Source organism: Hippocampus guttulatus, chromosome 10 (assembly GCF_054856545.1).
Source record: "Hippocampus guttulatus isolate MCC_2025c chromosome 10, RoL_Hgut_1.0, whole genome shotgun sequence".
In the NCBI taxonomy this organism is placed as follows: Eukaryota; Metazoa; Chordata; class Actinopteri; order Syngnathiformes; family Syngnathidae; genus Hippocampus; species Hippocampus guttulatus.
In genome coordinates this window covers 4,502,448-4,515,114 of record NC_141270.1, presented here as the reverse complement: position 1 = coordinate 4,515,114, position 12,667 = coordinate 4,502,448, and the positions used below count along the sequence as shown (strand labels likewise).

At 43.3% G+C, this 12,667-nt stretch overlaps 1 protein-coding gene and 1 non-coding gene across 5 annotated transcripts; one reads left to right on the top strand and one right to left on the bottom strand.

Moving 5' to 3' along the window:
- Positions 1-656: 656 nt before the first annotated feature.
- washc2c (WASH complex subunit 2C) lies at positions 657-12,247 on the bottom strand. 4 transcript variants are annotated; one of them, XM_086121559.1, is made up of 31 exons: positions 12,120-12,247; positions 11,082-11,225; positions 10,824-10,988; positions 10,670-10,738; positions 10,177-10,347; positions 9,970-10,063; positions 9,273-9,334; positions 9,136-9,192; positions 8,968-9,063; positions 8,790-8,874; positions 8,587-8,646; positions 8,331-8,479; positions 8,149-8,239; positions 7,522-7,575; positions 7,265-7,429; positions 7,053-7,177; positions 6,583-6,693; positions 6,336-6,425; positions 6,160-6,261; positions 5,905-6,000; positions 5,663-5,835; positions 5,342-5,450; positions 4,842-5,207; positions 4,509-4,637; positions 4,185-4,286; positions 4,013-4,087; positions 3,865-3,924; positions 3,151-3,378; positions 1,868-2,515; positions 1,340-1,508; positions 657-1,245 (listed from the first exon to the last, which is right to left on the bottom strand). In XM_086121559.1, exons 2-31 carry the CDS (start codon positions 11,223-11,225, stop codon positions 1,100-1,102), a joined length of 4,191 nt encoding a protein of 1,396 aa, XP_085977685.1. In that variant the 5' UTR covers positions 12,120-12,247; the 3' UTR covers positions 657-1,099. The 4 variants fall into 4 exon arrangements, with proteins under 4 accessions (XP_085977685.1, XP_085977686.1, XP_085977684.1 ...); XM_086121560.1 differs by having other exon boundaries at positions 8,968-9,060; XM_086121558.1 differs by having other exon boundaries at positions 8,790-9,063.
- Positions 12,248-12,588: 341 nt separating this feature from the next.
- Positions 12,589-12,660, top strand: trnaa-ugc (transfer RNA alanine (anticodon UGC)). Its single transcript has one exon. It is a non-coding gene; the product is annotated as a tRNA-Ala (tRNA).
- Positions 12,661-12,667: the final 7 nt, after the last annotated feature.

Genomic DNA, 12,667 nt, shown 5'->3' with positions numbered 1-12,667 from the left:
TGTAGCGAGGAGGAGTGGTTAAGGGGGGGGCTTTGTCTGATTGACACCATGATCTAACCAATTGTTGTCTTGAAAAGGCAAATAAAGGCGGGCCATAGATTTGACTGACATTAAGTTTACCAATGATTTTGAGTGTTTATACGAAGGTGGGATTCGGACGGGTCTCATATTTGATTGACAATCACAATGTTGCAAAGCGTTGCTCGTTGATTGCAGAAGAGCTTAGAAATGTTTGTCCTTTGTGTTCAATCTAACACTGTTAATTGGAAGAATTTCAAAATTCCTCAACTCTTAAAGTATTTCTATGTTGCAATAGTTTATTGTGCTAAATGTTCATTGTAACTCCTTTATGACTCATATTTCTTGTTTTTATGCTGATAATTTCATAGTTTCTACATTTGGTTTTCTAGCTCCTTTTTTGTAAATGTTTATCATTCAAAGCCTCGAAGATTTGGACCCAGAAAATATATCAGAGCTCCCCACGCCCCCAATTAAGGTCAAATCCTTGTTTATTGTTGAACATGTTCCGACTGAATCAGTTCAACATTTTGAAAATATTTTCATAACCATCTTTGGAAAGAACTCTTAATTTTGACAGCATTTGGAAAAAGAGAAAATATCCCCTTTCTCCAAAAAATAACCACACACATTTTAGATACTATAAAATATGTTTCATTTTAGTTCATAAAAATGACATTTCTTTTTCGTCACAGCAAAAGTTAAGAAATGGGTGAATTTCTTATTCTTGATAAAAAATATGGTCAAAAAGCTTCCGAGCCGAGTTGACAAAAGCATGACATGGCACCACTAGACAAGAAATCTCAACATGGCACAGCCAAAAAAAAAAACAATCTACCGGTACTGTTAATTCCTCCAGGCGCTAAGGCTAAGTACAAGGGTACGCTCATAAAGTGCTATCATGTCTAATTATTAGCAGTCCTTACTCAATTTTATGTAAGAAGGATGCAATGCAAACAAATGGATGAATCTGGGATGCGCCATCAATCATAACGATATATAAATATTTCCAACAGTGCGTCCGATCTCTTCCGGGTTCAGCAATCAAAAAAATACGACGCCGTTGATCCACAGCTCAACTTCAATTTCTTCCGAGAGCATTAAGCGGATCGTCGAACATGTTCGTCGAGTCCACTGTTGTGCTGGTCCCCTGCGATGGAGGCGAGGTTTTTGCTTTCGGAGTCGCCTTTGTCGCCGTGTTGACTGTGCTTGGTGCAAAAATGTCATCTAAAAGAAAAAAAATGTTTCATTACAAATCATTTGAAACAAGGTATTTCCTCAGGTGGGAAAATACTGGATATCTGCCTGTGCTTTGGCTTACCCGTGTCGTCGTCAAAGATGGACCTGCTGGCCGCCTGGGCCTTGGCCTTCTGTTTTGGTGCGAAAGTGTCCGCCAGGTCGGCAAAGATGTCGATGTCGTCGAACAGATTGCCATCGGTGGGCTTCTCTGTGACCTGTTTGTGGGCTTTAGGCAAGACGGCAACGTCGTCCTGTGAAGACAGAAATGTCGCTGATGTTGCATGATGTTTTCTAGAAAAGATGACTAATACGGCGCGTTGCACTAGAAACAAACAAGAACACATTTTTAACACATCTAGATGTACATAGCATTGAATAAAAGCCAGACTCCTGAAATGTTTGTCTCATATTCATCTTTTGATCTGAAACCTAACCGTCTTCATGGTACAACAAAAACAGAGGAAGGAATTGATCGTGCCGTTTCAATACTTTTGGAGGGCACTGTACACACTCCTATTCAAAAGTTTTAGACACACATTCTAGTTACATGAAAAGAGAAACGCTGTCCAAACCTTTGACTGGTAGTGTAATTTGAAGAAATGGAAGTCACCTCAAAAATATCCTGTTTTGGAAAACTGTCGCTGCTCTTGACGTCTTGGCCACTCGTGGACGTAGCCGTCGAGCTGCTCTTCACTCCAAAGAAGTCGTCGTCATCTTCCATAAAGGGTGACGACTTGGACGTCTTTGCTGCCGTTTTTGGTTTCACCGTCTGGAAAAGGTCATCGCTGTTGTCGTCGAAAATGGACGGGAGGTTGCTTATGTCCGTCTTTGGTACTGCCGCAACCTGATGTTCGGTCTTTTTGGTAGGGGGTTTGGCGGCAGAGGTGAAAAAGCTGTCGGAAGCAAAAATGTCATCCTCCTCAAGGGGAGGCAGCACCTTGCCTTGGTTGCCGTCCTTACTAGAGTCGAGCTTCTTGGCGTGGTTGGCTACAGGCAGCGTTGGCAAAGAAGGCTTGGTGGGAATTTGAGCTGGGTGAGGTCGAGAAGGTAAGGGCGAGGATGTAATAGGAGCCGAGTTCTGTGAGGTAGGAATCTGACTCAAGAGGCCTGACGGGGGCAGGACGGCTGAAGATGAGCTGGAGGAGGCTACGGGGAGACTCCCAGCTGGAATGTCGTCTTGTTCCTCCGCTGTTCTTTGAGACGCTTGCCTTGCCGCTCTGGATTGTGGTCTTCGATGGATGGAACCTTTGACACGACTCTGGGCAAAAAAAATAAAAGGAGTTGGCAGAAGGCACATATTGTATACTGGAAAAATAGGATTTGCATCATCTGCCCGCCAAAGCAATATAATCAATTTGGCGCCATCTCGTGGAATGTTTGTTGTTTTTGCTGTTATGTTTAACTAGCGCGTTTTATTTTGTCTGAATTTTAGAGGTCCTGTTTTGCTGCCGGTTGTTGAATGTACTTCTTGCGGAGTCAGACAGTAACTCTGAAAGACGCAATTAGTAAAATAGCTGCTGTAGTCGACTTTGCTGCTCCAGTTTTCGTGTATTCCTGGTCGTGTAAAGTGCGCATATTTGTTTGCATGTGTGCGACGCCACGCCAGTTTGTGCTTGCACGTGTGCGGGGTAATACCACTGATGAGCCTCATGTGTAGGTGTTTTTTTTTTGTTTTTGTCGTCTTAAATAATCTCACTTCTCAATCCAGTCATTTGATGTAACATGGGTTCATGACTGTGTGCATGCTAGATGCATGGCGTGGGTGCTTTACAATCCTCTCAGTTTTAAATGCTGCGTCACTATGTTGTAGGATCTATAATCAATTAAACACTCCTTCAAGGGGAGTTGTCAATAATGTTGTGGCTGACCAGTCCAGACATATTCACAGCCTACCTTATTTGCACTCTGCAAAGTCTGAACCTGGAGCGGTGCGTCAAAGCTTACTCCCCCCTCACTGTCTGTCCGCGCTCCGATTGGCGTCGTAGCAGGACTGGGGCTCATGCTGGAGCTGGAGACTCCAGAAGAGGAGCTGGGATCCAGACCCGGCAGCACACTGACGGCCCCCGGCATGCTGGGGGCTGAGCCAGGGAGGAACACAGCGGGATTGATCTTTAGACTCGCCTTTAAAAAAAAAAAAAAAAAAAAAAAAAAAAAAAGTACATTGACAGTAGAAACCACATGTAACAACTTTTTTTTATGTGTGCAAGCATTTTGAGAAAAAAAGGCTGGATTTACAGTGAACTCGCTTTTTTTTTTTTATGATGTCACTGCCTGTGGATATTTTTGCATACAGTTTGGGAATCTTTGCCCCAACTTGTTTCATGTGCTCTTTCAGTGTAAACATGGACATGTGTCCCTTTAAATGTACCATACATTGAAAAGAGAGCCACGGGATATTCATAAACATGAAATAATTTGTAAATCCGGCCTAACAGGAGAAACACAGCAAATGATGTTTGACACTCTCGGGAAAGTGAAATGCTCTCAAAGTCAAAAGACAAAATGATTGACGTTTTGACAGAATGTGCGAAAACAAAAAGGAGAAAAAGGGAAACAGAGAAGCATTCAAAGAATGAATTGGAAAAAAATCAGTTTTAAACCATTTACTTGAAGTTTGCCAATCCTTGATGATGGTTCTTTTGGTTCAACAGGGCTTGGTGCAGGTTTCTGAGTCGTTGGATTATAAGAAATTCATCATGTAACCAAAACAGGTTTTGGAGAAATAGTCTGTCCAATCAGTTTTTACTGGACTCACCTGAATATCTGAAACCGTTTCTGGCTTGACTAACAGCGCCTTGTCATTAGACGTGCTGGGTTTCTCCGCTATTTTCTGAGAAAACAAACAAACAAACAAACAAAGGTGAGGCTGACTTCAAATCCATGCTTTTAATTAATTACATAAAATTGCATCATGATCAAAACAGTACCGGGGGCAGAGATCGGGGCTTGCTGGAGCCAAACAGGTCATCCTCTTCGTCTTCTGAGAAGAGACTCGGCGTCGTCGGCTTCGCCGAGCTGAGCTTGGTGCTCTAAAAATAAAAGACAGTTGGGTGATTTTACTACGTATTGGAAGAAACATGCGGACATACAGTCAAACAGACTCGACACACTCCAAAAACCGCGCATCCTAATCTTTGCAGAGTTCATGCGGGCCTCGGATTGGATCTCATTAGGTTGTGAAGGTGTTCCTAGTGAAATGGCCAAATGAGTGTACAGCCAGCACAAGAGAACAACAGATTAAAAATACTGACCGTGGTCTTGTCTGAGACGGCAAAAAGGTCGACGTCCGGATCGTTGTCCTTCTGCTGGGTGGGACTAAACAACAATTCCTCATCCAGGAACACGCCGGTGCTCTTTGCCTGCGGCCGCTCCTCTGTGGGCTGACAACAAATGACAGTCAAAGCGTAAATGGGCTTAGCCGTTCACAATTCAACGCGCGTTTGTGAACATAAACGTCAGCGAACTGAGATAAGCGCAGTTACTGTTTTTAATGGTAAAAATGGAAGGAGTTCGCCTGGTCTTTGTCGACGAGTCATTTGGGTACGGCAATCGTGAAACGGACGGCAAAAACAAATCACGCAAACCTTTGCGGTGTTTCTGGCTGGAGGTCTACTCGGGGTGAAAATGGGATCGTGCTCGTCTTCCACTTCGTCATCATCAAACAGGCTGAGAGCGTTCGTTTTGACTCTCTCCTGCGTCTTAACATTCGGTGGCGGGCTGTTATCATCGCCGTAGTTGTGTTCATCCGACACGCTCTTTGCCAGCTTTTTGGCCAGGACGTTGATGCCCCCAAACAGGCTAACGGCTCCGACGGGCTTCTTCTTACTTTCCGCGGACGACGGCAGGCTCTCTGGGGGCTTAGCCGCAGGTTTCTGCGGTAATGACGGTTTCTCTTTTGCTCCCTTCTTAGCATCTGAAGAATCTGTTGATTTGTCTAACAGGGAGGTGGGCTGAGAATCGACAGGAAAAAAAAAAAATCAGCATAGCTGACTCTATCCATCGAGAATGTTGTGCAACAGATTATTATTAAAGAAGCAAATTCCAGAGATTTTTTAATCCCCCACCCCCACCCCACTGTACTCACTTTAGCTGTTGCGTTTGTGCCATCATCTGTTTTGATTCCAAACGGGGATCCTTTTTCTTCTTCATGCTCATCCTCAAACAAAAGAGAAACTTTCTGGGGTTTCTTGTGACTGTGAAGTGAGAGACAAAACCACAAGTTGGCAATGCAAACACGTTCATCGTTGAGTAGCAACAATTTACAACATTGAGTTGTTGCCCCCCCCCCAGTTTGAGGCACCAATATGCATATGTACTGATGTCTAAAGTATTGTTAACTCATTCAGCACCAGCCAAGTCTGAAAAGACATTTAAAAACGTCTTTGGGAGTGAATGAGTTAAATACCTCGACTGTTTTGTTGGAGCGAACAGATCATCGTCGTCATCGTCAAAGAGGCTGCTTTTCTGCGACGTTGTAACACTGGGAAGACCGGAGGGGGCGCTGGCGCTTGCTTTCATTCCTCCTCCCGTCTTGGTCTCTTGCTTGGCAGCGCTTGTTTTAGGGCTTATCCACTGGTCCTGATATGGTGTTAATAAAGTGAGCAAGTCGGATTGCAGGCTGGATATTTTCGGTATCTCCCGACATACCTCATCATCACCGAAGAGGGAGCTGGAGATCGCTTTACTGGGTTGTGGCGTATATGTTTTCGCTGGCTTTGGCTTTGAGGCAGATGCAAAGAGATCCTACATAAAGATTGGACAATTAATTTTTAAAAATCACAAAGCATCATCATGTACATGACCATATTTTCCATATAGCGTAGCTGGGGGGGTTGGATGGTGTGCTGGGGAATTTTCAATCTATCCGATTGGGGCGTGAATGTAAAAAGCTGTTGCGTTCACCTCTTCTTCGTCATCATCAAATAAGGTCACATGAGGCTTGTGGATTCTGCTCTGACTCATCGTCTGGTGATCGGACTGACTCCTGGGGATGGTTGGAAACATCTCGACGAGGGAAGAGGCATCAAATGAATACAATGGATGCACAAACGTAAGATAATGTAACTTGAGACCCTTACTTGTGTGTCTTCATCATCGGAGAAGAGACTACTCGCAAGGGGTTTTGGGGTGTGAGTGACAGCTGTTCCAACATCTGGAGCCAGCCCATTCTAAAGAAGCAGATGAGAGTCATTATCTTTCTGAATACGTTTGAATTCTTTGACGACAAAAATTGAAGCCCTGAAAGAAAATTCTAGGAAATATGAAGTTGTGGTTTATTTACCCCCCCCCCCCCCCTCCCCCTCCGATTGAGAAACTACAGCAAACCTTTTCAGATTTCTCAGAGTCGTCGTTGGGGGAGGGTTGACGTTTCTTCAGGCCTTCAGAGAGTAAGCTTTTTGTGGCAGGACCAAACATGGATATGGCACCAGCAGGCATCTAAACAAAAAAGTTAAGTCATGAGAGAAAAAAAGAAATGCCTGTTAAGTCATTGTTATTTTTGCTTTGTTCTTTCTGCCTGCACCTCCTCAAATTTTAACATCATAACAAAACTTTGAACCGGGAAACCGGAGTACCCGGAGAAAACCCACGCAGACCCCGGGAGAACATGCAAACTCCACACAGGAAGATGAATTAATCTAAACTCTTATTCCACAAATGCAAAATTAATCAGAATACTGCGTTTAGACTAGTGGCAGCACATTCAAGGCATTTTTGCAAAGGAAAGTTTTGCGTTGGATTCCCCTTTAAAGATGCTCAAGTTTACAAATGTGGAAAGAACACATGCCAATGATTACCTTCTTTTCTGACGGTATAACTGGCTCTTCCGCCTCCTTATTCTGAGCTGCCTTCTCGCTAAATATGTCACCATCTTCGTCGTCTTCTTCAAAAAGGTCAAGGGGCTTGGATTTTACCTGTGCGGCTGAAAGAAAAAAAAAATCAAATAAATACACCTCATATAAAGTGACAAGTGTAACTCAAAGCGCTCGATAAAAGTGAGCACACTCACCGGAAGAAGATTTTTTTAGGCTTTTACCACTGAAGAAGTCGTCGTCTTCATCCTCCCCCTTATCAAACAGCCCCCCGCTGACAGGGGCTGGTTTAAGGGTGACTTGGGATTTGCTGCTTTGCGCTCCATTCTCTCTGCCCCCCATTGGACTGAAGAGGTTGTTGTCTGTGTTGAGGGTAACCAAAAATTCTGTCCATTTAAGAGCTTTAGCACATGTGAGAAAGACATACGGTACGATGCGAGCAGGTAGCGCTTACCTGGAAATATCGAAATGGCACCAGCTGGAATTTTCTTGATGGGTTTGTCAGGCTCTTTAGGGACAAAAGAAACAAAAACGGTCACATTTCAAGCTACATGTGTTGAACAAATAAGGAAGTAACACCAGATTTTGTTTTGTCCAGATGAGGCTGTTATGAATTTTGCCGAATTGTAATGCATCGGTGAGGGCAAATTTACATAAATGGCCCCACCCCACTATGCTAACCTAAATGAGTTTGGTAGGTCCGCAATTTTCGGGGTTATTAGTCACGACTGCTTCGCTTCTCACTTACTTAACTAGCATTAGCATTAGCCACAGTTTTGCTCACTTTGGTCAGATGATCTCTGGGACGCAATCACATACATTTCTGACAAAACACTGCATTTACTCAGCACGGGCGAGCACCGATATTGATATCGGCCGATTATTTCAAGATACTGTATAGATTACTCATGACTGATGCCAATACCAGCACCGATACTTAAGGCTAAAAACAAATCTGACATTGCATACGTCTTCCTTGCCAACTACTAGCGGTATCGGCACATGTATTCGAGAGTGAATACTTGTACTGGTATCAATCTGTAAAAATGTGGAATCATAACATCCCTAATATTTACTTTACCTGCAGCTTTACTGGTGGTTTTGATGTTTTCGTCGGGTGAGTTTTCCTCTTTGGTCGGAGGAACCTTTGGTGCATCAGAGAACAGATCACCCTGCGCGGCATTCCACAAAAAAATAAAAAAGCACAGATTTGGATATTGTCATGTCATCTTTACCAAAATAAAAAATATATAAATATATTACTTCATCGTCATCATCATCAAAGAGGCCTTTCCCTCCACTGAAGAGACCGCTTTTCCCACCAAACGGCGAGAAGTCATCTTCATCATCTTCATCGTCGTCAGAGTCCATTTTCGGAGGCTTGAACATGTCGTCGCTGTCGTCTTCAGCCACTGTATGAATGATAAGAAACTTGAGCAACATGATGGATTTTGAGTTGAGAGAAAAAAAAAAAAGACAAAGACACAAAGATGGAGATGAATGAAACGCCCAGCCGTACCGTGGGAGTTCACAGGCTTGGCTTCTTTTCTGCTTTTTCCTTTCTTCCTTGATGACAATGCTTTAAAAAAAAATGTGGTTTGATGGGGGGGCGGGGGGGAGAAAAACAAACGGCATGCGGGTGAAGGATGCTTTGCTGTAAATGTTCAAATTAAGGTCATAAATGCGAGGGAGTCAAAGACGACTCAAACAGTAGCAACTTACAGGCTCGATCTTCTGTTGGTTTGCTAACCAGTTCGCCCTTGATCCGGGCGGCTAGCTCATCAGCAAATGACGATGGGCCTGCGCTCTGAATGACACACACAAAAAACAGACCACACATACTGGATGTTTGATTTCTGTCTGATGCAGTGCAGTCTACACGTGGCTGTGACAGGCCTACCTTTGCATCTTCATCCTCCTCCTCTTTGTCAGACTCTCCAAATATGTCAGAATCATCGTCGTCTTCGTCCTCTTCATAGCTCACCATAGATGACTTCTGGAAGAAAACGTGAAACTATACAACCACACATTTATATACCTAGAATGGTTAGCCGGCAAATTATCGTACCTTCTTGACACTACTGTGATGGTCTTCAGCCTCCTGCATAAAGTCCTCATCTGAATTCTATACGAATACATTTTTTTCCCTTTAATTTAAAACAGCAAAAATACATCACGCTACGAAAGACGACGACAAGCTCTCACATTGGCGTCTTTGCCGTCTTCGCTGTCAATCACGCTGTCTCTCTCGCTGCCCACCGACAGTTCTGTGACCAGAAACCATTGACATTCATGACCAACGGAAGATCCGGTCGGATCCGATATAAAAATATTTTACAATAATGCATTGTCAACATCATGGGGCCATTTTAGGATTAAGAAATTATGTTTAAATAAGTTATAAGAAATTTGTACAACAGCAGTGCTTATAGCGCCATATTGGTGCCAAGGTATTATGGTGAAATAAGTCGAGGAACTTCTTTTCGACGTAAGTAGTGGTTTGGTGTCACCTTCGTGACAAGGAACCATGCTGAAGTGCGTTGAGGTGCCTTACAACTACAAAAGTAGTACTTTGGTACCATCTTGTGACCTGTATCAAAATGAGCTGTGAAGCTTCAACTGTACACAAGTCGTGCTTTTGTTCCATCCTGCTACCAAGGAACTATGCTGAAGTGAGTTGAGGAGTTTCTCATTCATGCAAAAGTAGTGCTTTGGCACTAGCTCAGGGCATCTTTGTGTCACGGGGGTGAGTTGAGGACTTTAATTTAAGCAGCGATTTGCCATCTTGTGTCATCTACCGCCAATTCTAAACCTTTTTACTTGGGGACGTCCACTGATGCCAGTACTCAGTTCCAATCAAGAGAGGGGGTTATTTTACAAATAGTGTAATCAAATACACCACCATCACTAGACAGGTCGCCAAGGCCGACATCCTCTTGTTCCATGAAGGCCTGGGAGCCAATCAGAAAAGGAAGCGGTCTGTCCAAATAAAGGTCCTTCGGACACAAAGACATCACAACGAACATTGTTTTTTTTGTTTCTGTTTTTTTAATAAATCTGTTAACACATACTGAATATCAGTTATAATACAAAACACAGATGACATTACCTTAGGCTCGAGGATCGCGTCCAATCTGTCATTGGTCTCCTCGTCCTCAGAGTCGGAGTTTCCGGCTTTGATATCCAGGTGTTCGAAGGCAGACTCCAGCACCTTCAGGCCGTAAGTCACTGCTTCCTGCATCTTGGGGATCAGCTCGGCTTCTTTCTGCTCGCGTGTTTTCTGCTGGCAAACGGCGAGCATCACCCAGAGAAATACAAAGACAGCGCTAGCGCTAGTCAGGCCCACAGATTTCCCACAAGAGGCTTCATTTCCATGATGGCAGACAGACTCTAGCTCCCTCTAGTGGCATTTGAAAGAATCACAATACAATTACAGTAGAGTTCAACTTTGAAGTTCCATCCAATATTTTTGCATTTAATCTGTAAAAAATGTTTGCTTTTAATTTGAAGTTTTGGGGCAGTCTTAACATAACAAAATCATGTTTTGTTTTTTAGGGGGGGGGGGGTTCTTTTAAGCCTTCAAGGGACCCCCTTGATGATACCTGATCAACCTGCTTCTCCACAGCATCAGTCTTAGGCGCGGGTTCCTGAATCTCCTCATCATACACTCTCTGCAACAGGAAAAAAACAAAAGTTGATGGAACACCTCTCAAAAAACGCTGACTGGAGACAACAAAGAGGAAGTTTAGACTTTACATTCTCGATAAACTGCGTATTGGAGAGCATGAGGAAGTCGTTGAAGACAGAATGCAGGCTGCTATCCGTGGCCTTGGTGTCTCGGATCAAGCTGTCCAGCTGCTTCTCCATCTCGTGCGTCTTGGACAGCATTTTCTGAGAGAAGTCTTGAAGGAACAAGAAGAGCTGAGTGGTGGGAGGAACAAAAAAAAAAAAAAGGAGTTTGAGTTATCAGTACAGCTGATTTTCAGGGAGCGTTTAATTTTTTTTTAATGTTACCCCTGAGTCGGCTGCAAGTGACCAGTTTGCGCTGCTCTGCCGCATCTCCTCGAGGGTCCACGGCCTTTCCCAAACCTGAGCATTGGTTCCAACGTGCTCACTCCCGTCCGGGCCATTCGACATCCCATCTGGCATCCCGTTCATCTGCAAGACACGGAAGCATAAAAAAAAAATAAAGTTTCATATTTTGAGATTCTGTCTTTAATTTCGAAAATATTCTATAAAGAAGAACAAATACGCATGTGTATTCCGTGCGTTCTTGGTTTACATGTTTTCAATTGGAACAGCACTTGGGCCATGACTGACAACGTTTTATGAGATTGGCTAAAAGTCACTATTGTGCATTAAAGATATCTTTGTAAAAAGCTTGGTTTTCTGCATGTTTTTGACCAAAATATGTAATTTGGGTGAAACCCAACCCATTTTCTCCTGTTTCTACGGATGGCAATGAATTTATCATGTAAAATAGAATTTTGATAAAATCTTTAAAGTACACAACTTACCTATAAAAAATAACTATAACCTGAATCTCGCAGAGTATATATTTTTTGGTTTTCGCCAAGGGCAAATGCATCAAATTTCTAGATTCAAAGTTGATCCAGGCTGGAACTGTGGCCCTCCGGTCAAAGGTTTTAAAACGCCACCCAGCTAAACAAACCCACTTCTTGTCAGAAATGAAAGGCTTTTTTTTAGGATTCAGACTAACGTAAACATGACACAGCTCGACTAGCTAAAACATTTGAACGATAGCTTCATTATTAGTGTCACCTGTAGCTATTCGACTGCTTTGAGACCGTTAAACGACGGCAAAAGGGTCAACGTGTCGCAATTAAAAACATCCTTATTACAAAAAGCGTTGTTACCTTCTGCTACTTTGGGGGGGAAAAAAGTTGAAAAATGTTTTAACCGACAGGCGAGTAAGTTGGGGGGCTGTTTAGTTAGCAGCTAGCTCAATTTAGCTAGCGAACGTAGACGTTAGCGCTCGCAAACACAGACGTGTGAAATCCAATTTCACTCTGAAACGGAAACCGTGCGTACCTTGAACGCGTCTGGCCCGAAGAACCGCTTTGGACTGCCACGAGAAAAAATGCCAAACAAATGATCGATTATGCTCAATTTGGCCTTTCTCTCATTGGTCTTCTGACAGGTCAGCCATGTTCTGTCTGCAGACAGTCACCTGACTGCGGTTGCTTGGCAACCGCGGGTAAGTGGGACGAAGTGGAACGAACACATTTCTCGCTTGTTAGTTAAGACTGTCAAGTTTTTTTTCATGATTATCTGCTACTGACGTGCATAGTGTATTCACTATAAAATTTAGATAATGTTATTATTTTTTAAACCACTTACTTGTGATTTTTGCCCTCCCATCAATAAGGGCTGTTTTGCCAACGCAATCGTTAATACGCAAGTGTGATTTTTCCATGGCATAATAGAAATATGACGTATTCAACCAGCAGAAGTAGCTTTGTTAATATAATATTGTAATTGTTGCCCTTCTAACATATGAGGGGATGTAGCTCAGTGGTAGAGCGCATGCTTTGCATGTATGAGGCCCCGGGTTCGATCCCCGGCATCTCCACTAGCTT